Source organism: Taurulus bubalis, assembly GCF_910589615.1.
Source record: "Taurulus bubalis genome assembly, chromosome: 9".
NCBI lineage: Eukaryota > Metazoa > Chordata > Actinopteri > Perciformes > Cottidae > Taurulus > Taurulus bubalis.
In genome coordinates, this window is record NC_136597.1 from 3882044 (window position 1) to 3908107 (window position 26064).

The 26064-nt window shown below is 43.5% G+C and overlaps 1 protein-coding gene across 1 annotated transcript in view; it reads right to left on the reverse strand.

Annotated features, from left to right (window-relative positions):
* The window catches only part of agbl1 (AGBL carboxypeptidase 1), a gene marked incomplete at both ends in the record, with an annotated part of 147068 nt that overhangs the window by 76311 nt on the left and 44693 nt on the right, over positions 1–26064 (reverse strand). The window contains 7 exons of the mRNA XM_079224073.1: positions 1897–2166; positions 3901–3991; positions 5053–5230; positions 12725–12841; positions 16401–16459; positions 16733–16898; positions 17608–17816. Of these exons, the coding sequence (XP_079080199.1) occupies positions 1897–2166; positions 3901–3991; positions 5053–5230; positions 12725–12841; positions 16401–16459; positions 16733–16898; positions 17608–17816 (1090 nt within the window). The remainder of the gene's footprint in view (positions 1–1896; positions 2167–3900; positions 3992–5052; positions 5231–12724; positions 12842–16400; positions 16460–16732; positions 16899–17607; positions 17817–26064) is intronic.

The window sequence follows — 26064 nt, forward strand, 5'->3', positions numbered from 1 at the left end:
ATCCATTTTACCTTGACTATTCCATTACTGTCAGATAGCCATGCGCCTCTCTGTGCTGCCATAGTTACATGAAGACGGATAGCACACACATATATACACACACAAGAGAAGGGAGGACACAAAAAAGGAAGGAGGGAAGAAAATCACGGGGACCATTATGAAGGAGAAGCGTGTCACATCTGCTGGAGATGAGGGAGATGGCTTCATAAAAGAACGGATGGGGGAACAATGGAACGTGACGAGGAGACTGGGAGAGACGGTAGGGGTGCGGGAAGATAGCAATGAGCGAGATGCCCCCCATCTGGGCAGCAGAGCAGCGGCGACGCACATAGAACCACCTGAACCTGTGTGAAGTTAGCATGTGTTTGTCTGTTGCTGGTTTGTAGGAAGGCAATCAAAACAATTGTCCTCAGTTGCCACTTCCCACATGGCCTTTTGTCTGTGAACACTCTTTCTTTTATGTTTTATGTTGCCGTTACAAAGTCATGTACCAGGAACGTGTGCTTGCCTGTATCATCAATGCAAGCGCGTCACTGGAGGATGTCGCCTTGTGGCAAAAGTTGAGCCGGAATCAGCATCACGTGGTGGCGTACGACACTGTACTCACAGTGGGACTATCCAATGTCATTATCGTTTGTGTTTGAGATATGGTGAACACACCAAGCACATGAAGCAGTTTCTTTTTTCAGGATATTACAGTGTTTGTGATATTTAAACTGATACTCAAGGCATGTTTTTTTATGAAGACAAACCGTTTTTTCCACTGCTTGTAACTAAAAGCCAGCACGTCTTTGTACGTTAGGCGCACACACACACACACACACACACACACACACACACACACACACACAATAACTTTATAATAATAATAATAGACGCAAAAGGCCTCGTCTACCTGTCGTTGGATTCATTGTCTGTCGACTTTAAGAACAATGGCTTGAGCTGCCATTCATCAGTGTAAAGGTAGCATGTGTTGGTTTGTAAAGCATTGTCTAGGTTCATGTGTGCTTCACCATGGTCACCCATGTCATCGTGTTGGTTTCCATTTTGTTCTATTGCCATGTTCCTATGGGTTGACATCAGTGGTTCCACAGTGTGATGGTTAGAACTCTGGATAAATAAATGGACATGCACCTCCCTACCTACAAGAACTCATTACTCCCCTAACCTCCACCCGCACCCTCAGATCTACAAACCGCCCTCTCCTCCGGGTCCCCAACACCAAGCTCCGCACCATGGGCGACCGGGCCTTTTGCTCGGCAGCGCCACGCCTCTGGAACAGTCTCCCTGACCACCTAAGGTCAACTCAGACACTGAACTCTTTTAAGACTGGGCTACAACCCTTTTTATTCAGGAAGGCATTTTTTACCTCATGTTGATTCGTTGTCAGCTATTCATTTGTATTTCATTTATTTGTATTAGGGGTTGCTTTAACCATGTTTTAACTATGTTTTTATTTGTTTTACTATATATTGGCTCTGGGGCACTCTGAGTTTCTTTTGAAAGAAAAGTGCATTTAAAAATAAAATGTATTATTATTATCCCCTATATCGTCTTGTTGTGAGTGGGAAGTCTTTTGAACGAATGCCTTTAGTTTCACATTTCCCACACCCCATGTTGTCTGGGAAGCTTCTGACAGTGAGGGTTTCTACTCTAACATGACACTGTGAAAGAACGCTTGTTGTTAAAGTACGAGCAACTAACAGCAGTCTTCACCTGCATCTGAGCACTGTATATATTATGGCGTTATTGGTGAGGATTAGTAGTCTTATATAACCACCTGAACCTGTGTGAAGTCAACATGTATTATTAAAACAGTCTGACAATGAACCTTTCTTAAACCCATCTCTGTTACATGAACTACATCAGGCAACTTCTGTAACGAGCATGACGTACCTCTGTATGTTGGGTTTGCGCAGTGCCATGGGTTCGTGTCCTGGCGGTGGGAGGTGCCCCCAGAAATCTGGAAACGCCAGGATGCTGAACCCTGGAATGGAATTGGTTTTGGCAGCTGCAGCACGGTACAGCTTGGGCTCATGGTGGGGGATACAAGCTCCATGCCTCTCCAATAACCTGTCTATCATGGTACGATGGTGGGATTCGTCTGCAATCTCCTCCTCATCAATATCATAATCTTCTTCTCTTTGACCTACGGGGGCTTCATCCCTACAGGTAAAGAAAACAATAAGAGGTTCATACTACTAGAATCATCAATCAAAGGCAAACAAGTTTCATGATTTGATGATTTGTGAATATTTATATATCTTTGTGTTTTCTGTGAGACTGAAATATGTTAACAACCTAGATGTTCCATGACAAATTATGCAAAGATGTAAACTGTGAAATCACTGCACAGGGGTAGAATGCCAAAGACAAGAAACACATAACAGAAAAAGAGGAAGAGCAATTTATGTCATGATGTGAGTTTGTCTGTTTCCTGTTTTATTTTGTAGTCCTTGTCTTGTGTGTCCTCTGTGTCTCCTGCACTTCCTGCCCCTGTGATTGCCTGTTGATTGTTCCTTGATTGTTCCCTCCTGTGTCTAATCACCCACATCTTCTCCTTGTACTTAAGCCCTGTGTGTCTTCTGTTCCTTTGTCTGATCGTACTGTGTGTGTGCCTGCGTGGTTCTGCGCCTGCTTTTTGTTCCGTTCTGCCGGAACCCTGTTTGTGTTTTTGAGAATCCTGCTTGTTCTGGAAAGAATAAAGTTAGTTTTCTTTCAGTTTGGGGTTGTCCTCTATGTAGGAAGGCCCAGCTGCCTTTTACTTGTCCGTGACTATTTCAGTGGAAATCTAACAATATGCAGGACTTTCCCAAAGAAATCCCCGTAATACAACTCCTCAAACTCTACATATTTGCATCATCAGAAATGGACATCTCTCGGTTGGAACACTGCTGGTCAGCGCAGCATGAGCTCGTAATATTTGACTTTAGTTCATTCAACCAACTTGAATTCTGTTCCGCTGGCATTTCAAAGAGGGCAGACATTGTGAGTGACAGCCAAATGAGCTTACTAATGAAAACCAATGAACTGGAGGCAGCACAGATAATAAAGACATGTCTAACATTCAGTCTGAAGGTATTTAGATGGTCTGACTAAAACATTGTGCTTGGGAAAAGATCATAGTTTGGGAAAAACTGTGGTACAACAAGTCCGGCTTCCGAATGTGTTCAGCGGTGTCCTGGGTGTAAGTCCTGTGTTTGTTTGACCCACCTACTCACCCTTACTGCCTGGCCTACGAAAACTTTCTCACTCTTTATACTTTGTCAGTGTCTCTGATGTCCTGGATCTGGGATAGATATTTTTTTAAGTTTAGTTTTCAACAGTGAAAGGCCTCTTAATTTGGTACTACTCACGGGCATTGATGGATGAAAGATTTTGAAAAATGCCATATTACTAAAGTAATTCCCCACAGTGTAAAGTAGGACAACGTTTTAGATGAGTAACCATGAACAAGAAATTATGGACAAAAGCATGATTATAGAGTTTGTTAAATAGTAATCCTTAATTATTTGACCCAATACAACAAGGAACTTTCATTTTCTGTTTGTGTCCCTTTTAGAAAACCTAATTTTACTGCAGCAGGGTTTGACACTAACACAGTCCTGGTTCTGGTTCTCCTGTGCCTCCCTGCCCTCCAGCGAGTTTAGTAGTACATCCCGGGTCGCCAGCTGCGCGGTCTCGGCTCCCAGCAGGGACCAGTGGAGAAGCGAGGCAAGGCTTTGCTCCTGCCTGGGGGAGGTGTTTTTAAAGGAACTGACAGAGTTCAGTGTCCTCGATGAATTCTTTCAGCCTCATTTCCTTTGTGCTTTCAGATTACATTTCCTTCCATCATTATCACAGCTTGACAAATGCCTTGTCCAGACATCCATGCTGAGCAAATATTGAGTGTGAGCGTACCTCGCCTCTCTAACCTTGGTCCTGAAGCTGGGGCTGGTGCTGAGGATGCTGCTGTGACTGTGAAAATCACAGGCCTCTAACTGGGCAGCAGCTGGAGGGAGAAAGAAGAGAACATTTTGCATTTGGATTGCCACTTTTCAAGAATAAGAGGGAAAGAAAATAAGGCTATGGTTTTTAAAACAAGGACGGCTTGTCATGCTATAACTAGTCATGATGAAGAAAAGGGCCGTGTATTAGTTTTTTTTTTATACGCAAAAGGTTTCCGATTTACTTCGTATTAGTGAAGAAGAAAAAATCAGCTAACTTTTTTTTTTTTTTTCAATGGTATGAAACAGATTAATGGCTGGTTGTATATACTAGATGATTTAAAAATGATAGGATGAATATATTGTGTAAATAAAAATATGTATGAATAACATTTTGCTGTTTTTATTTAGAATATCAGCATTCATTTACAAATGTAATGCAAAAAAAACAGTTTTTCCTCAACAGACATTGTTAATTTACCAGTCTGAAGGCTGTTTTGTATGGCCCACCATGCAGAACAGGTTGAAGCTGCACTAATCCCTACTTTTACAATAACAATGACTCATAGAACTATAATTGTGAAATAAGTTGCTTGTTGTGAAAAATGCAAAAAAAGATGCATCACTAATTTGCTCATTCTTCTGATTTTCCACAGCTCCACTCATCAACCTCTAAGCTGCGATAAACTCACTGCACACTACCTGCTCAGCAGCAAACAGCAGCAGGTACAGTTACATAGTGGAACATTGTGCAGCTTAAGAGCCAAATATTTCTGCAGGAGGTGGTGGAGAGCAAGTACAGCCTTGCTGTTGTATATGTATATGCCATCCATGTCTTTCCAAAATGGCAGGAAATCTCATCACCATCATGAAGTGATAAAATGTGTTTTAATCAAAAGCTGTGTTGGTATCTCTCACCTCGTGAAATGAGGTAGCTCAATACAGGACTTGTTTTGCTCCTAAAATATGTGATAATGATGGAGAGAGATTCAACCTTCTGATGAGATGATTAGCTTAATTTTCTCTCAGAGGTGATGCAGTTATTCTGAGCTGTCTGAATAGCTTATCTCGCCTTTATCTCAATATTAATATGAATGTTCGACATTATATTTGAACCGTGTCTGACCTGGTGCGTGTCCCTCTGGGTCGGTCTCCGGGTCAGAGGGGGATGAATCATTGCTGGCAGCGCTCCTCCCTACGTCCCTCTTGGAGCTGCAACACCGTAAACCGCTGAGCAGCACAGTTTCCTCATCTGATGACGACGACGTTGAACTCTCCTCCGGCTCGGAACTCAAACCCAGCTCCTGTGAGACACAGACATTGGTTTTCAGTCATGTGATTTGCTTAAAGGCTCCACTTTTGTGGACAGGATGTGGCGTTGTGTCTGGAAGCAGCAAACCAGTTCATCCCTTCTCACAGAGGACAAGACACAGACATGTCTGGAGACATCCAGAAAGCTACAAATATAGAGGAAATATTACGTACCATGTTTTATATCTAAAGAATAAAAACATGAATGAACAAGTGACAATCCTATGTGTTAAATTAAAGCTGAATCAGTTTATCTGAAGAGAAAACAAGCATTTGAATGCAGTAGAGTCGGAAACTCTTGTTTCATATGGAACAATCCAAATGAAACTTATAAAAGCGTGTGCATGGACCCTGTAGCTTCGACCTGATTGACGAGCCCTCTGGGGCAGCTCGACTTCTTCATCCTCTCAACTTGTACTGAGCGCAGACTACAGTGACTCACTATCGCCTCCATGAGTTACAAGTGGTATTACAACACGGGACGGGGCCAGTGCTAGCTGGTAGCATGCAGATATCTCTGCAACACAATACCTAGATGTCTTTATCAACAGAACATTACAATATTGACATTCTGTTCTGTCAATGTTAGTTCATTTTCAAGCGTTTTAAACCGCTTTTTTTATGAAATGTGGTAGTGTCATTTCTGTGACTACGGTTATTCATTTTTCATTACATTTGTCTTCAGATTTCCGCATTTGTTAGAAAAGTGAAAACGGCAAAGATTCATTCAACTTAAACATACTTTTTTTGGGCTGAGCAAGCACAAACACTGTTGAGTGGACTATTATTGATCACAACCCACAGATAAAAGACTCAGACAGATGTTAAATGCTGATTAGATATGCATCTGACACATTGAAATAACTGCTGTGGCCTGCTGACTCGGGACACCTATTAGTTTAATCCCAGCCTTTTGGCGAGCAACGCTTACCATTATCATTATAGCTCCATCTGATATAATCTGCCATTGGAGAATTTTATCATTTTGAAGCGGTGGAAAATGAACATCAGCTGTCCCCATTTGGATTTCTGCCCATGATAATGTGCTGTCTACACACGTTTCCTCCTGCTCATATAATGATTCAAAGTATATTCGTTATTATTCGTTAGGAAAATACATTTTTGTTTTACACTTTTTTATTCATAGGAGGATGTCAAATTCAAGTTGAGTCAAAAGTTTACAGTCTGAACTCTAGAAAGCAATGATGCAGCCTTGGCTCAATGCCGTGTGGCCACTCACTAGTTATTCGGGTTATTGACATTGGGAATGTGGACAAATGAAAAGTAGCATCAAACAAGATGGTGTTTTTTTTCATATGCAATCATCATCTTTAACTATCTGTTCAGTACAATTCCCCAATGAGCACAAAAACAGACGCTCTCACTGAACTCAGAGCAATGGAACTGACAGACTGTTATACACGTGTAATTTGCTTGTTCCCGGGCACCCTGGTGTCTGCAGGTCTCTGAGCAGCTGCTTTGTTCACTCATGCTTCAGGCCAGCACTGGAGCTGCTTCTCGAAGCTTGAAGTGTGAAGCTTTTTTTTATATCACGGCTTGTGGCTGAAATGTGAGTTGCAAATGGATGGTCTGATCTGGACAAAAAAACTGGACAAAATCAAGTCGATGAGCTTTTTCTGTTGAGGATGTAAGAGCCGAAATCTGATTGAAACTGTATTCTTTTCATTGTGCTGCTCAGTCAGGTGATTATAAAACAGGCGGCGACCTCCGGTTCTTTTACGTGAAGCCAATGTGGAAGTGCCATAACACTTGCATTCTCTATATTGACTAGCATGGTCGCCGACTACAATTGCAAAAAATGTTGGATTGTATAAAATTACTCTACTTCTCACTTGATTCATAACCTAAGTAAACATACATTTATGGTCTAAATCTCTGGTTTCAAGTCTTCTTCAATACAGCATGATGTTCATTTAGTAAATGGTCCATTTAGAGTCATAGACCATAAAGCAAGGTATGCTTTAGGGCGGGGCTTTATATATATATATATATATATATATATATATATATATATATATATATATATATATATATATATATATATCTCTACGTCACTCCTCCGCATCCCAAAAACGTACGTTCACCGGTAGTAAAAAAGACGACATGGCAGTCCACAAAACAATCACGATGACACGATTTTTCGTGTGAGTAGATTATATGCAAAGTCAATGCACAGATGCGAATTTCCATCGAGCAGCGCGAATGGACACGGGATTTGCAACGCTTTTGGTGTGAACACAGCATTAAGGCTTCTGCTGACCAGGATCAATATCTCAATGTAGCCATGAACTAACTGCTACGCAGAAGGCTAAACTATAAATAGATGGGGAGAAAATGTTGCTAACAGCTTAGCTCGATGATGACATTTTGTCACTTCAGCCACGTCACTCTTTAGTCAAGATAATAGCCACCACACTCTTTTCCTGAGCCTCACTAAGAAGGTTTTGTTGCCTAAACCTAATTTCCATGTGAAGACCATGCATGTTACGAGTGTAAACTGACACGTCGAGGGTTACCTAAAGCGCCATCATTTGAAACTTATCGGCCACTGACCAAGTGTCTGCATTTGACGAGTTGGGCGTGAGAACGTGTTGTTGTTCCAGCAGGGTGTTCTATCGTCGAAACAAACTTTCGCCGTCTGAAGGGACTTGCACACACTTCTGCCTTTGACCCGCAATTGGTCAAAAGCCTCCCGTCACGGTCTAGATTTTCTAAAGCCTGAAAACGGAGACGTGTAGATTTCTCTCTGACCACTTGAATGACAACATGCTCGATGATTTGGTAGCATCAGTCTACACTGAGTTATTAATTAACATGCGAGGCAGCTGATTGGATCCATTTGTAGTTGACTCAGCAATCACATTACCTGTTGGTCGGAGGCAGCCCTCGTCAAACAATCAAAATCATTGACTGTATTTCCTTTTGTGTTTCTGTGTTGCCGTCAAGCGAGTTGAAACATTTTCAGTAGCTCTCCATGTAATCCTCCTGAGACTTATTTTACATAACAAACTTACATATCTTTTCCAAAGTTCTTTGCTTCGCTGAGGCCATGCTGTCATTTAAACAGTACTATTTATTATCTGGGCTTTGGTTTGCAGCCAGGAGCACAATCATGTTTTGCACACAGAGGAGGCAAATTCAGCTGTCAAACAAATTAACTCCTGCACAGAGATACACAGCTGAGATGTTTTCACTGTGGGAGACATAGTATACGTGTGACATCACATGGTGTATTTGATGTAGGAAACGAGCCTCTCACTGTACTATCAGTAATTTTTTGGGAATGCAGAGAACATCTGGGGATACGATATATATATATATTTTTTTATCCTCATAATATATTCTGACAAATTAGCATGAATGTGCTTCCTATTAGTCAGATATTAACACATTTATCATGAGTCAAGTTAGATGATATCCTGTGCTTTATGACATGAAACATTATCGCGGACCGAGAAACTCGTTCATTATCTCCCATCTGTCTCTGACACAATCTATTTCTGTCTTTCTTTCTTTCTTTCTTTCTCTCACACACACACACCTGATTTAACATTTTGGGGGATCAAGACAGGCCTACATTGTATTTATTATCCGGCAAGGAGATTATGTGTGTGAACCTCTGTGTCCGTCTGCTGCTAATCTCGCACACTGCTCGACCTATGGACGGGAGTCCATAGTTTTTGTTCACAAAGCCAACCGCTAACTGAACATGTCAAACTGATACGCTTGCGGTTAGACGGGGGGAGGGGGAGGAGCAATTGTGGTTTGTGTTCATTTAATCAAATATTTACAGACAATAATACAACATAGGCGTATTAAAGCGCCGCTAAAAATTAGCCCACAGTGGCACATGTCCCATGGGGCCCTTTTACAGTCCCCTCCCAACTGTGTGAGGTGCTGACATTGAGCCTGTGCTTGATCAAATTGAACGTTTATCTAACAAGGACAACATACACCCTCTCTGCTGTTAATAACCGTTGAAGTCAGAATGATCATGACCATGTTTGAAATTAGCACGCAGGCACACACACAGTGTCAGTCTCTCTCTAGTCAGTAATTTCCTCCTCCAGTAAATGCTATTTACTGTAAGTCATATTATCCTCCCTCTTCTTGTAGACCTTCTTTCTTCCACTGTTTTCTATCTTGACGCTTCCAAACTAGCCGTCAAATCAACAAAAAAAGTTAATCTGTTGGGAGTCTTTTTTGATCCGTAAACTTTAAATTTAAAAGTCTGCTTAATTTGGGGAGATTAAACTCCTTGCTAAGGGGCAAGGAGCCATTGTGGGAATGATTAAAATAAAACAAGACTCTGGGAGACAAGCCTGCAGTCTCAGGAGTCATCTCTGGTAGAACCGACACGTTCTCACTCCCAATTTGTTAAATAACGACGCTCGATCAGTGTCAGATTTGGGTGGACAAACATCCACAAACATCTGTTTTTTGTCTTTAGTGGGAACGGTTACATTCGCCATTCTTTCTCTGGACAAATAGCTTTGCAGTAGTCTTGGCTGTTTATCAGTTCCAGCTCCGGTTGACTGATGGAAATACAACGCTAATTATCGTCTCGACGCTTCAATTGAAGAAGAAAACATGCTTTTCAATCCCGCCAGGGATTTGGAAATTATTATAATTAATTAACTTACAAAAGAACAAGTAATATGATCTCCTGAAAACCACCAGTCTCCATTGTCAAACTGTAATTTTACGTCGCTGATCATCGTAAAACACACTTCATTCAAACTCAACAGATACGACTTTGTTACAGAAGATGTTCCGCTGTTCCAACAATACAAGTCTGGACCTTCCACATATTACCGCCAGTCACTAGATTCACCTCAAACTCGTTGATTTTGCATTATGTCGCCATCGTTGGCCAAGATCGCAGTTTGCCTTCCTCGCCAAGGGGAAATGTCAAGGGTTCCCAAAAAAGAGTCCAGGACATCCGTTTTGTTTGTTGCAACGTTCTCTAACTCGTTGCATAATCGCTGCTCACGCCACTTCCCTTCCTGTGACTTCACTGCTCTGACCGTGACATCACCGCGACGGTAACAACACGTCTTTGTCACAATCATATACTGTATATACACAGTCTTTCCTAAGCTTTGGCGTGCTTATACACAATTGTACAATATGCACAAGCCCTCATGATCCCCACCCCCACAGGAGAGATTGATGCGAGTAGATTCACCCCCTCATCACCTCTTTGCATAATCTCCCTCTGCTCCGCCACTCTTCAGACCTGTCACTGAACACAACCTCGCAGGAGAAGAAAAAGAAGATCAACTTGTGTGTTTTACCAGTCCAACACTAGTTCAGCCGCTACACAGTACCATTACACACTGCTGTGGCTATTTATGGCCCTTGCATTGGCATTGATTCATCACATGTTGGCCATGGAAGCTTTTATCAGAAGCAACAACATTCATCTTGACTACAGTCAAACACCAAAAAGATTTCAAATTTTCAACCACTTCATTTGAATCCATTTTATTTTAATATATTTATATTTTCAACCTATTTTTTACATTTTATGTATTGAAACAAATGTGCAAAATTAAAATAAATTAATGTAATTGTGAACAAATTAAAAATAATAATGCCTCTAATGTAGCTATATAAAAATTGCATTACACAACCTGAACTTTTTATTACTATTAGATTATACGTTTCACTTAATTTCCAATACTTTGCAAACTGTGTATAAGGGCGACTCTAGCTCAGGGGGATGAGTGGTCGTCAGCAAGGTATCCGGCTCGATCCCCAGTCCCTCCATAACTTACATGTCGAAGTGTCCCTGAGCAAGACACCCAAACCCTACCTGCTCCCCGGGCGCCTCTCAAGGCAGCCCACTGCTCCTTAACCAAGGATGGGTCAAATGCAGAGAAGAATTTCCCAAAGGGGATTAATAAAGTGCATGTTTCTTTCTTTTCTTTCTTTTTTTAAGATGCTCTGAAGTTTGCTCTGATCTGAGTTGTTCCTGCTTCCAATCTTTGTGCTAAGCAAGGCTAAACATCTGTGTCTTTGTGTGGGAAATGAAGGGACAGTTAAGGGAACTGAAATTAACCAATAAGGAGGAAATGTATATTCAACTCATTTGGAACAGTTCTCAAAGTGAGTGTTCTTCAGGATAAAAAAAAAAGATTCGTTCATCCCCAATTCCATGAGTGTCCATTAAGGGGGCATCACTTGACACCAATGCGTCAAAGAACCTTACGACGCTCTACGCACACCTCTAGCGTCAGTTTTGCTCGTCACGAACAGCAGGTCCACATCCGTTTTCATCCGTCCAATGTTGTCGCACACGAAACCGGTCCGTGATGCAAAAAAGGTTGGGGACCGCTGTTCTACATGACTAAATAATTGTTTAAATAAAGAAGATATACAATTCTAACATCCTGGATCAGTATCCTCCTGGTTGCTTTGTCTTAGCCGGCAGAGAAGTAAAAAAAAGACGAAGCTTTTGGCCGATCGTTCATGCTGTGCTTGCAATAGTGGCCGACTGCATTAGGTTTCGTTTACATGTTCACAGATGTATTGATAACCTACACGCTTTTTACTTGCAAATATTTCATTGCACGCTACAGTGATGAGCGTAGTTGCTGTCACCTTGAGTATCCTATCACCTTCAATTCACCACAGCAGCATATCTGCTTGCGCTTTATGTGTGTCTGTGTCCATGTGTGTGTGTGTAGTGGGAGGGGCCGTTTAATACCAGGTTTTGGAGCACATCCAACTCTCCAACTAGAGAGAGCTAGAGCCACTGGGATGCAAGAGAAACACTCAACTCTCTACATATATCTCCTTTTTTTTCTAGGCTAAGGGAGACATAACGATTATTAGTTTTAGGTGATTATACACTGACATAACTATGCCTCTTGTATTGATTATCTGCCAATAAACCACACTAAATGTTTCACACTATCCTTTTTTTAAGGCAACAAAACCACTTAGTTAGGAAAAACATGGTTGGGATTAAAATAAGCACGTAAGCATAAGCATAAGTAAAATATGTAAACACCTCACAAAACGTTACTTCACATGAACTCAACACTCTGGTGTTCGGTCCAGTTAATGATCCAGTCACATGAGGTCGTCTGACCCATTCAGTCTTCTCTGAGCGTGGCATATTCACGTGAATGTGTCTAATACCCTAAAAAAAAAAAAGTGTCCCATTTAACATCATGTGCCATCACACACACACACACACAACCTTGTACTTCTATCTTTGTGAGGATATGCATTTACATAATGCATTCCCTATTCCCTTTACCTAACCTTAACCATCGCAACTAAATGCCAGACCTCAACCCTAACCCCAACTTGTCCCAAAGTAAAGCCTAGCCAAAATGTCCTCACTCAGGTCGAAAAACTCAGATCCTCAAATACACACACACACACACACACACACACACACACACACACACACACACACACACACACACACACACACACACACACGTTTGTACCTGGAAGTCATGTGAGAGTTCAGGACATAGGCGGCTGTACTGTGGCAGCAGCTCTTTGGGTCTGTCTGGGTCAGGGCGAATACGAAGTTTGTTCAGGTCCGTCTCCAAATCGTCATCCTGGACAGAAAGGCACATGGGAGCATCAGAACAGTTGGAGAGGAAACTCAGTCACAGGCTCTAAGAACAAACTGTTGAAAAGGGGAGCAGACGTTTGAAATACTAGTGAAAATCTGACAAGTGCTCGGGGAAATTCAGGAGACTGGAACGGAACCAGGCAGGGTCCGAGCTTATAGCTGTACGCCCCTTTTATCCATAAGAAAATTGGCTCAGTTGAGTTGGACTTCATCATAGATAACAAGCTGTCAATATATTTTGGGAGTCAATCCCCTTTGGAATTAAGAAGAGCGGTGAAGAGCAGTGAGCGTTGTCTTCTATTTGTACCAGTGATCAACGACATCAGGCCCCTTCAAAACCATCTATTAGGCTGATAACGTCAAAACGGGCACAAAAGGTCACACCTCTCCATTATATTGTGTTGTACAAATTGTACGTGATATGAGGGGAAAAAGAGAAGAAGAAATTAACCCTTGACATGATAACCTCTCATAGGTTGAAGAGTCAAGCGAAGCTGTATCGATAAGCTTTTAGACAAATAGTTTGCGGATACATCCCATGTTACTTCATGGTGGAACACAAACGGAACTTTTTTCCCCCCGACAAGCTGTATCCGTGGGCGTCGTGGGTGGCACCCTCGTGTTGTCTTGGGGTCAAAATGACCCATCAACACACATACATATACACTCATACACGGGTCATTTTGACCCCCAAGACAACACAAGGGTTAACACTGCTGGTGTATTTATTGTCAGTCCCCTGTGGAAAACAAAGACCATCTGTCTCTTCCTGTCTACCACGTTCTGCCACACTGGGAACGCGGTGCTAATCAGTGGCTGAGTCACCGGGTGCTGTAAATCGTGTCTGTCCACCGAGCAGTAAATGCCTAATCGGAGAGCGTTGTTAGTCACTCCGGAAATCTGCCAACTTACAGTGGTGACATTTTGATTATATATGAATCTAGCAAAAGCACACACATTCCAAGCAAAGGCGCAGACACCATTACAATGTTCTTGTTCTTTACAATACACCGTATGAACCAATCACAAGAAAGCACTCTTCTCTTTGAACAACCGGAGTGGTGGAGCGACTCGTGTGCAGCTTCCAGGCTTGGTCAGTTTTTGTCATTAGGGTTGCCAGGTTTGGTACCACTGTGCGGGTGCTTGTGACCTTTGTTTACAAACCACGTCTAGCACATCTGCTTCCTGTCACTGACCAGGCCAGCTAATTTAATGCCTGTTATCGTGGTTTGTTTGTACAGCGGCACGCAAACTCCTGCGTTTTAAATGTGGATGTAGCTTTAACTTTTGCCATGTTGACGCCTTTAGCGTCCTCACTGCTCCGGCGTTTTGGAACCCCTAAAATTGAGACGTTTGGAAAACGCAGCTGAGGCCTATTGTAGTTTGAAATCTCCGGGAAGCTTTGAAAACGATCATTCACGACGTGTCCTTCCCTGATTCGTCAGGGAAGGAGCTGTCCACCAGTGTTGCCATCCCTGCAAACCCATCCACTGCTGTGCAGTTGTATTAAAAGGCTTCAGTAGCCGTGTTTCCATTCAGTTGTCTCTGCTACAGCGTTGCTTGGCTGCTAGAGTGTGTTTTTGCAGTTTTTAAAGGCGTTTGAAATACAACCCTGTGACTCTAAACTGACTGATGGAAATTGAGAAGAAAGCTGAAAGTTGACAGCATCTACACTCAAAACCATCTGCCTGGAAGCATTGCAACCTTTCTATCTGTCTCCGTTTGCCTTTTAAAACCCTCACTACTCAGACTTTGTAGGGCAGTAGAGATGTATTTGATTTGCTGGATCTACATGGATCCACACTTTTCATACGAGTATATGTTTTCCCTCATAACAGTACATTGTATCAAAGGTTGCAGGCATCTTCCCTGACAGACATATAAGATAGATATTTCCCGCTTAGACCTTCTCTGATATTTTCTTCTTCCCTTTCTCTTCCCCCATTGTTACATCTATCTCTCTGGTGCCTCACTTTGCTCCACTTCTCCCCTCGGTTCCCGCTTCCATTTACAGTATCTCTCCACCTCGGCTTTTGTAGTGTCTGTCGCCCCCCTTCCTTTCTCCCGAGACACTCCACACTGAGGCCACCTACACCGCTGTTTTTCCTTTCATTAGCCTCTTTTATCCTATCATGTTTTTTCATCTCCCTCTTCAATCTCTGCCTTACCACCATTCCTCTCTGGCACTCACATTTGTTTTATCAATTTTTTTTATCATCCTGTATCATTTGGTGTTGCCCTTCAATCTCACTCACAGTGGTTAAGTAGTAAAGCCCGCCTCCTCCTTGATTTTATTGGCTGCTTGAGGCAAAGTGTTGACTATTTTCCAGCATCAAAATGTTGACCATTTTCCCGCGTCTCTTTGACATTATTATAAAAGAGTTAACACTAGCTACATAAATCTGTTCTTATATATTTAGTAAAAAGCCAAATGTAAAAAAAAAAAAAATTGAAGAATTTGTCTGGTTTCTCCCTTGTGTCAAATATCCAGCCTTTCCACTAAGCGCTCCCCCTACAGGCCTGGAGAACTTCCGTAGTTTTGACTGGAAACAGCTTCAGGCAAATAATGAAAGCTCCATGATAGACCAGTGCAAATGTCAAGGATTATTGGGATTTATATGTGCACCTGCTCGGATAAGGTGCACTGTACAAGGCTCAGTCATGATTTGGGCCACATTGATGGAATCTACTCAACTAATTCCAAGACTTGCGAATGCAGAAACAGAACCAAAGCCGAGTTGAATCCTGCTTCAGTGGATTGCTTAACCCGATCCTCTGTAAAACAGAACCATCGAGTAGCCGTCGAGACTGCTTGGAAAAGGGCAGGCTCTTTCCAAAAAAATACTTGGGCCAGCTGATTGGATGGACCGTCTTTCAATCGACCTCTTGCCCAGGTCAGTCAGGAGACGAGCGAAAACATCTTTGAGACTTTCAGTGTCATTTTTTTTTTAGTAATGTATAAATACTCCAGTTTTGACAGATACGCTAGACTCTTTGGAAGTTGTTGTAAATTGCTCACTTCATTTCCAACTGAGCTGACCTGCATATCATTGGACATTATGGAGACAATAACGGGGCTGTGTGAAAACATTACGCCTACTGTTTTTGAACTGCCCTTAAATGTAGATTGCACAATTTAAAACACATTAAGATACATACAGTTAGGGATAAATGAAAGCCGGGGACATAACAGCACAAGACTGGTCTAATTTGTCTACACCAAGACGGACAATAAAATCAGGAGTTTCCTAAAGGGAATCTGCTGCACGGAAACTCCATGGGGACCGCCAATATCAATATAGAATCAAAGTTCCTCGCAGTCTATTTAAGTTTGTACATTTTGTGACAAATAACTCAACGTTGATTTTTGTGTTTCACACAGGACAGAATCCACAGTCAAATGTGTATAGACCCAGCTGACCACCTTCCTTCAAAAGACAGTTTTGTTTTTTCCCCACTGTCTACACAGCAACTCTGACCCTCATGATGGACTCATGAAGTGAAAGCACAAACTCCAACAAGACATGGCCACACACACTTACAAAGTCTGCCTCTTTGTTGTCTTCAGCCTCTTCATCGTCACTCTCCTCACTGTTCGCTGCTGCTCTGATTGGGAGGAAACCGACGTTACCCAACCAATAACACAATGTCATACTCGTACAGTTTTAAAATGTTCATATCTGTAAAGGTACATAATACAAATGATTGTGTATTATTTACTTGAAGACTGTTAAGACAAATATAAACGTTCAAAATTCAAGATTAACAATACATTAAAAATACAAATGCTCAACTAAGAAATCCACCGATCAAAGTCAGTAACTGCTATCAAAGGTGCGTTTGCTGAATGTTGACGTGAATCGAATACTGATACCTAGTTCCGCATCCATATCTGCGACAGCATGCGGTCTTCCGGGCACGTGGAAGGTGTAAGCCGACCGGTCTGATGTCAGTGGAAGAGGTGTTTTAGGAAGACACTTTCTCATCAGCTGCACAGAAGGCTCCACCAGAGACTCCAGGCCTTTACTCAGCAAGCATGTCTGCAGAGAGACCAACTCAGTAAACAGAATGTAGAGAAAATCAATGGGCTGTACTGATAGGAAAGACATCCATCAAATCCATTTCCAATCATCTGTGCCATGAGATCCAACCACCCATCATGCTTTATTTATACATTTGTCCAGCTTCATTTTCACGATGTATTGTGGGACAATGTTTATAAATGACACCCTGCCCAATCAAGCACTTTTAGTCTATATACTGGCATGTATAACTGCATTAATTTTTTACTCCCAACATTTTTCCAACCTGTGACGTCACAGCCGTTCTTTGAATGCTGATGTCCTGATTGCATATTTTACTTAATATATTGGTGGGTAACAAATTTGAGGTGTTCCATTCTTTATAAAAAGCATGAACTTGGGACACTAGTTCAGACTCCCAGAACAGTTTCAGAAAAATGGAGCCATCGCAAAAGCAGAACGCTACCCAAACCATTTAGACTGAATATTATTTGGACCCGGCCTGGGTGACAGCAGGAGACAAGTTAACCAGAAAAGACTGAGTAGCTGTTTACAGTAATGTTAAGACAGCGCACATACAGTATGGTACTTTCTACAACAACAAAATCCAAGACACAAAGAAGAGGAAAAAGACACATACCCTGACATGGTGTATCCCAACAGCAAGAATGGGCAACAAAACGGAAACAAAAACAAAAAATCAGGAAAAGGATGATTTGAACTTCACCTGTGTCGTTCCGTACAGCAGTCGGATGCCTCCCTGGGATACGAACGCCTGTCTGCCTGCAGTACTGTGAGTGACCTTATGGAGGCAGCGCAGCAGTGAGTGGCAGATTCCCACGGCGACATGTTGAGTTCCTTTGCCGTGCCAGTCCTCGTAAAGCCGCAAGAGGCCAGAGACGTAACCCTTGGATACCACCGAGCATACGTTCGCCTCTGTGAGGGAGGGACACAGGAGAGGGACATCAGCGCTACTTCCTCTGTTGACACCGACTTCATTAATGGCTGACTGGACTGGATGTGGGCTGAGCGAATGTGCATGTAATCTGGCAATGTGTATGACCTTAGAGCTGCCTAAAGATATGTAGTTCCGAGCTACGTCTCTCCGTTTGGCCACACAGCGTCGCTCAGTCACTCTGCGTCCACTCAGTAATTCATGTGTGATTATGCTGCCGCTTTGTATGGGTCACAGTTGATTCAACAACAACAAAAAATTCACACAGCTCAGATATAGTTGTAGGATGCTCGTAAAAAATATCTCATGCTACTTTGGGTCAGCTATCTCTTTTCAACCAGTTTGGAGAATTAAACATTTATTTAGACACCAATGGCCATAATGTTGGTGACTGCTGTTCTGGAGCCTCGGTTTCAACATTTTGGTTGTCAAAATCTTGGTTTTTAGCAACCAGAAATGGCACAAGAGGGTGGGGGGGTTAAGTACAACCGAATGCTGAATAAGACATTTTTAGTCGAATGAAATGTTACAATTAACGTTCATGAACTGAAAACACACTGTGAAAGGGTTAAAGTTATAAGACGAAAATGGAATCGACCGGACAACGCCATGGTAGCAAACTGTCAATCACGAGATAGCCCCCGCCCTCAAACATACTTAGTTTAATGGTCTATTTGACTCTAAATGAACCATAATTTACTAAATGAACATCACACGTGTTTGGTCTCAAGTCTTCTTCAATACAACATAAGTGAAGTCATTTTCTCATTGACAAAACTCTAGTGAGTAGGACGCTCAGTGTAAACGTAGCAAAAGATATACGGTTAAAATGTAAAACTCACTTAAGAGGAGAGGTATTGAACCTGCTACCTTGCAGTTACAGGGCACACACTCTACCACATGAGCCACAAATATAGATACTACTGAATGTCTGCATAGTTGTATTTTTAATTAACCTTAATGTAGCCGACACATGACTAGTTTTTGTTTGATAGTTATAAACAGGTAAAATAGCAATACAATGTCTTTATTCTTGTTCTATAATTTCATAAATACAACAAACTATAGTTTTTTGTATATATATATATATATATATATATATATATATAAAAAATATGACTATATATAAAACTTCAGAAGCTGTGAATAATTTTTGCGGCTCCAGACAATTTGTTTTGGGTGGAAAAAGGTCAAAATGGCTCTTTGGATATGAAAGGTTGCTGACCCCTGCCTTAAGACGTACAATATGTCATCCATGTGAGATTTAAACATATGATCGGAGCATCAATAGACTCATACAAGTGAATGATAGGACGTGAATGATGTGGGACGTGTTTGAGGCTACCGTCAATATATTAGTGTAATTTGACAAAAGAAAATTGCAGAAGGGTTCCAAGAACAGAGCCCGAAGGTGACAAAAGAGAGCCAGGAGCAACAACAAACATCCTCCTTTCATCTACACTATAGTACTAACACATTCAGCCTTGTGACTCACAAACCATCATCTGTGTGTGTGAAGCATTTCCAGCCAAGAGAAACCAATGAATACGGAATGTAAGGAAGCCTAGTGGAGTCATACCATGACCTTTAACATCTCTTTCAGTTACTCACTCACATAATGAAAGACATTTTCTCATAAGTCAAAACACAATGATTAAGATAAACGGCTACCTAGTTTAACTAGAAAATTTCGCAAGAAATTTTGAAAGTGTGGCTACTACTGCCATAAGACATCGCAATATATATATATACACACATTACCGGTATACCTAATTTTATATATATATATATATATATATATAATCTCCTCCAATGAATCGCCACCTTAACGTGGTGGAGGAGTTTGAGTGGCTCAGTGATCCTGGGAGCTATGTTGTCCGGGGCATCAGCCCCTGGTAGGGTCTCCCAAGGCAAACAGGTCTCAAGGGAGAGCCCAGACTAGGAGCGGTTCAAAAAAACCCTGATGAATAGCAGCCCACGGTCTAAAGTTACCTCGCCCGGACAAGGGAAACCGGGGCACCCTCCCGGAGCCAGACCCAGGAGGGGAGCTCGTCGGCGAGCGTCTGGTGGCCGGGCTTTCGCCCAAGGGGCCCGGTTGGGCTCAGCCCGAAGAAACAGCATGGAGCAGCAGTCACCCTGTGGACCCACCACCCGCGGGGAGAATTATCGGGGTCGGGTGCTATGTAGATCGGGCGGCAGGCCAGGCAGGAGACCTGGGCGAGCCGATCGCCGGCAGCATAGACTGGCTCTAGGGACGTGGAACGTCACCTCGCTAGCGGGGAAAGAGCCGGAGCTGGTGCAGGAGGTGGAGCAGTACCAGCTAGATATAGTTGGGCTCACCTCCATGCACAGCATGGGCTCTGGAACCAAGCTCCTGGAGAAGGGTTGGACTTTGTCCTTTTCTGGAGTTGCCCAGGGTGAGAGGCGCCGGGCGGGAGTGGGGATACTCACGAGCCCTCAGCTGAGCGCCGCTATGTTGGAGTTTTCCCCGGAGAACGAGAGGGTCGCCTCCCTGCGCCTACGGATTGCGGGGAGTAAGGCTCTGACTGTTGTCTGTGCTTATGCACCGAACAGCATTTTGGAGTATCCGGCCTTTTTGGAGTCGGTGGGAGGGGTCCTGGAAAGGGCGCCGCCTGCCGACTCCATAGTTCTCCTGGGAGACTTTAATGCTCACGAGGGCAATGACAGAGAAACCTGGCGGGGCGTGATTGGGAGGAACGGCTTGCCCGATCTGAACCAGAATGGTGTTTTGTTGTTGGACTTCTGTGCTAGCCACAGTTTGTCCATAACGAACACCATGTTCGAACATTAGGTGGCTCATAAGTGTACCTGGTACCAGAACACCTTAGGCCGGCGATCAATGATCGACTTTGTAATCGTATCATCTGATCTGCGGCCGTATGTCTTGGACACTCGGGTGAAGAGAGGAGCAGAGCTGTCAACTGATCACCACCTGGTGGTGAGTTGGATCAGATGGTGGGGGAGTCGGCTAGAAAGACCTGGCAAGCCCAAACGTGTAGTGAGGGTGAACTGGGAACGTCTGGCGGAGGATCCTGTCCGGGAGGTCTTCAACTCCCACCTCCGGAAGAACTTCTCACAAATCCCGAGGGAAGCTGGGGACATGGAACCCGAGTGGACCATGTTCAAATTGTGGACGTAGCTGCTCGGAAGGTCATCGGTGCCTGTCGTGGCGGCAACCCGAGAACCCGGTGGTGGACACGGGGGGTGAGGGAAGCCGTCAAACTGAAGGAGGCCTTTCGGGCCTGGCTGGCCCAGGGGTCTCCTGAAGCAGCTGACGGGTACCGGCAGGCCAGAAGGGCTGCAGCTGCGATGGTCGCGGATGCTAAAACTCGGGCATGGGAGGAGTTCGGGGAGGCCATGGAGAAGGACTTTCGGTTGGCCTCAAGGAAGTTCTGACAAACCATCCGACGGCTTAGGAAGGAAAAGCAGGGTCTACCCCAGGCTGTTCTCAGCGGGGGGGGAACTGCTGACCCGGACTGGGGACATTGTCGGGCAGTGGAAAGAGCACTTTGAGGAACTCCTAAACCCGGCTAACATGTCCCCCGGAGAGGGGGCAGCGCCGGAAGACTTTGGGGTGGTTTCACCCATATCCCTGGCAGAGGTTGCTAAGGTAGTCAAAAAGCTCCTTGGTGGCAAGGCACCAGGGGTGGATGAGATCCGCCCTGAGATGCTGAAAGCGCTGGACATTGTTGGGCTGTCTTGGTTGACACGCCTTTTTGGTGTCGCATGGGGGTCGGGAACAGTGCCCATGGACTGGCAGACCGGGGTGGTGGTTCCCATCTTCAAGAAGGGGGACCGGAGAGTGTGCTCGAACTATCGTGGCACCACACTGCTCAGCCTTCCGGGAAAAGCTTATGCCAGGGTGCTGGAAAGGAGGCTCCGACTGCTTGTCGAACCTCAGATTCAAGACGAGCAGTGCGGATTCCGTCCCGGTCGTGGAACAGTGGACCAGCTCTTTACCCTCGCAAGATTACTGGAGGGGTTCTAGGAGTTTGCCCAACCAGTCTACATGTGCTTTGTAGACTTGAAGAAGGCTTTCGACCGGGTCCGTCGGGGGTTTTTGTGGGGCCTGCTGCGGGAGTATGGGGTGCCGGACCCATTGGCACGGGCCATCTGGTCTCTGTACGCCTGCAGTAGGAGCTGTGTTCGTATCCTCGGTAGTAAGTCAGACACGTTCCCGGTGGGTGTTGGCCTCCGCCAGGGCTGCCCTTTATCACCGGTCCTGTTCGTGACCTTCATGGACAGGATATCTAGGTGCAGCCAGGGGGGGAGAGGATCCGGTTCGGGAGTCTCGGGATCGCCTCTCTGCTGTTCGCGGATGATGTGGTCCTGTTTGCCTCCTCGGACCGTGACCTCCAGCATTCACTGGGGCGTTTTGCAGCCGAGTGTGAAGCGGCAGGGATGAGAGTTAGCGCCTCCAAATCTGAGGCCATGGTGCTCTGCCGGAAACGGTGGATTGCTCCCTCCAGGTGGGGACAAATTGCCTACCCCAAAGCGAAGGAGTTCAAGTGTCTTGGGGTCTTGTTCACGAGTGAGGGTAAGGTGGAGCGGGAGATCGACAGGCGGATCGGTGCGGCTGCAGCAGTAAAACAGGCGCTGTACTGGTCCATCTTGGTGAAGAGGGAGCTGAGCTGGAAGGCAAAGCTCTCCATTTACTGGTCGGTCTATGTTCCAACCCTCACCTATGGTCACGAACTCTGGGTCGTGACCGAAAGAACGAGATCTCGGATACAAGCGGCCAAAATGAGCTTCCTCCGTAGGGTGGCCGGGCTCAGCCTTAGAGATAGGGTAAGAAGCTCTGACATCAGGGGGGAGCTTGAAGTCGAGTCGCTGCTCCTTCGTGTCGAAAGGAGTCAGCTGAGGTAGTTCGGGCATCTAGTCAGGATGCCTCCTGGACGCCTCCCATTGGAGGTTTTCCAGGCACGTCCAACTGGTAGGAGACCCCAGGGAAGACCAAGGACATGCTGGAGGGATTACATCACAAGACAACCCTCACCGCGGTGTGACAACAGTTAATTCATGGGGCTTTTATTTTGAAAGGGAAGACAGAAAGACAGACGGGTTACAATGCCTTCGGCTGAATATCTCCAAGTCATATGTGTGTTAATAATGTGAACGTGAGTGTCAGTGGAGCTGTTAATCCTAATTCAAAGTGACATACACACGCGAGCACACACGCGAACGTGCACGCAACCGTATTAACGTGTGCGCGCACACGCGAACTTCATGCTAGCAATCAAATTCACTTCTCTGTCTCGCCACTATGTTCACGGGACAGTAATTACACACGCGCGCACATACACACGCGCGCACTTAGACACACACACACAGTCAGGATGTCTAACTGTCAGTTTCTCCTGCATGTGTGTCACCAGTTGTTGTGGTGACAGCCTTGATTGACTAACTGGAAGCAGCTGTGTCACTGTCACAGAGGGAGACTGGACTGGATTTAATGAGAAAACAACCTTTCAAACTATTGTATTTGACAGACAACCGTGGATCCCATCGCGAAAATAACGTAATCATGAGAAGCACAAGACTTCTGAGAACGTTTCCGTCTACTTAAATATTTGTAAGGATTTAGAAATGAAAGCATAACTTCAGTTTATAAAGTGCTCACGTTTCCGTCATGAGAGAAAATTGTGGTCCGATTGAACATGGAGGTTGATGGAGCAGTTGGTCGGACTTCATGTCGCTTTCAGGCTTGCTGACAAAACAGTATTCGTTTGTTGGATTCCACGACGCATGTGTACCACAAGCACAATATTTCCAAAGTTTTCATATATAAATTATGCCTCAAAAGTAAATATTGTGGAGTGAATGGCAAAATACAAATATTTTTTTCCGCAAGAGTCTGAAGCTCCTCCATGCTCTGGCGATGACATCACCACTCTAACTTGCGCCATACACACCCATTGTAAACTCTGAAATGGTCCCCAAATGTTCCTTTTGCTCTCTTCACGCCGAAACCCCATTCACTTGTGAATGGGACAATTTTGCAGTTTTTCGCGCTTTTCGGGAAAACGGCCGGTCGAATCTCTTAGAAAAGTCATAGCACATGATTCCCGATCAGGCCGCACGTTTTGATGTATTTTGACGCATGTGCTGGCAACGCCGCGGGAGGAGATACGCGCCAAAGTTTTGTGGGACTATGATTATTAAGCCCGCAGGAGTCCATAAAGTGTGCTTGCTGCAGGGGTCTATGAGCTTCCTAGCTTTAAATATTTTCTGGTTTCTTTACACTACATGACAAAAAAAACTGCTAATCATTGAGTGGTGGAAAAAACTAGACATTTGAGGAAGTCATCTTGGGCTTTGGAACACTGACAGTTTACAGACGAAACAAAGAATGGATGAATCGAGAACATAATCGACAGATTATTCATTATCTTAAGTAAAATGAACCTTTAATGTGTCATGACAGTTGTGACAATTCAGTCTTGCAATAAGTTAAAACATTGACCTTGAAGAGGTCCACAATAAAATAAGTTACTTAATGTACATATGTAAACAAATCCAAGGTTCATATGATATTTAATTGAGAATACATACAGGTAATTTCTGATCCATGTTGTGCGTTATTGGGGTTAAATCTAACTGCACTATTAGTTATATTAATGATATGATAAATATATTCTTATTAGGTAAAGTTCCTGGTTTGCATTAGGCTAATGTTAGCGCTGAACATACTTATTTTATGTAACATAATAACGTACTAATTTTAATCCAAACCACAGTCTTTTTTAACCTAAGTTAAATACTTTTGTTGCATAAGTAAACCTTACAACTATGTAAACCTACGTTGGAAGTCTATGTTGACGACAACAACAACAACAACAAAAGAAACCACTGTGTGCATGTAATGTGCAGAGGTAGTGAACTCAAACTGAACCGGTATGAGTCTTCCAAACAGAAAATGTGTGAGTACAGGTACACGGGCAAGACATGGTCGCTATGTTCATTTTTGCATTTTGCACTGATGCACTAAAACGAGTCAGAATCATCAGTGTAAAGTCACACCGTCAGAATGAGCGTTATAACACGCCTTTGAACAGTGATGTGTAACAAAATTACCTCCATAGTTCCTGACTACAAATCAGATTTTTACAAACAAATCTTTTGTTGTGTAAATTAACCAACATAAATTATGTAACAAATTTACATGGTTTAACCATACGATCAAAAGTACATGTTTTAACCATACTGATAATACGTATTAATTATTGGATGCCTGATGTAGCCTCAGGAAGAACTTAGTCAAACAACTTCTCTCGTTCTCTGAATTTATTTTCCTTGATCACCAGTAGTCGTCCAGTCAACACGCAGGTTGACCGTCCAAGAAAAAACACCCCGAACAGCCGGAAGTTCGGCTCTTTAATACACGGTTTTCCGTCATGAACATCTACCATTTCTATTGGCTTTAAATTGTCTAAGAGGAGGAGAATCATGTTCTCATCTTTTCTCACAAGGCTGGAACGTGCAACGACCAGTCTGCTGCCGTAATGTCAATATACTGATAAACAGGTGTGAGTGTTGTGGTGCAAAGCGTGGAACCTTGAGGAACAGACAACCGGACTGTTCTCACAGAAACTTCTCTCAGAAAGTATTTGTTAAACTGACCTCGCACAACCTGAACTCTAATAGACATAAGAATAATGAAATGCAGAATATCTACAGAATATAACGATTTATATTATCACATACGCTCTTTCTAAATATAACCCAGTATTGTTGTTGCGTAAGTACACCAAAAAAATAAGTAAAGCTAGGTTAGAAGTTTATTTGGAAATGAGGCTGTAACATCTAACGAGCTAAAACAAGGAAGTGTATTTTGAAAAGACACTACGCATAAACAAGTGGAAATTGACAGGCTGTCCCTGACACTCTCTAGAGGGGAACCTAGTGCATCATAGTTAGTGTTTCTCAGTGATTATATTGGCTTTACTTGTTAAATACGTGGCAGCACACTTCAAACACACACACAGGACATGAATACAGATTTGCTGTATGGGAGCTATCGAAAAGGGGAAGAATGTATGAGCAATTATGTCATCTACTGCACCAAACATTGATGCACTAGAAATTTGAACATTTTAAATCAGGCATGAAAACGGGTCAGGGGTGAAAAAGGTGAGAAGGATATTACTCCTCTAGGAGGGTCCGGGGGCATGGTCCCCCGTAAGAAAAATTTAAATATTCCATATTTTA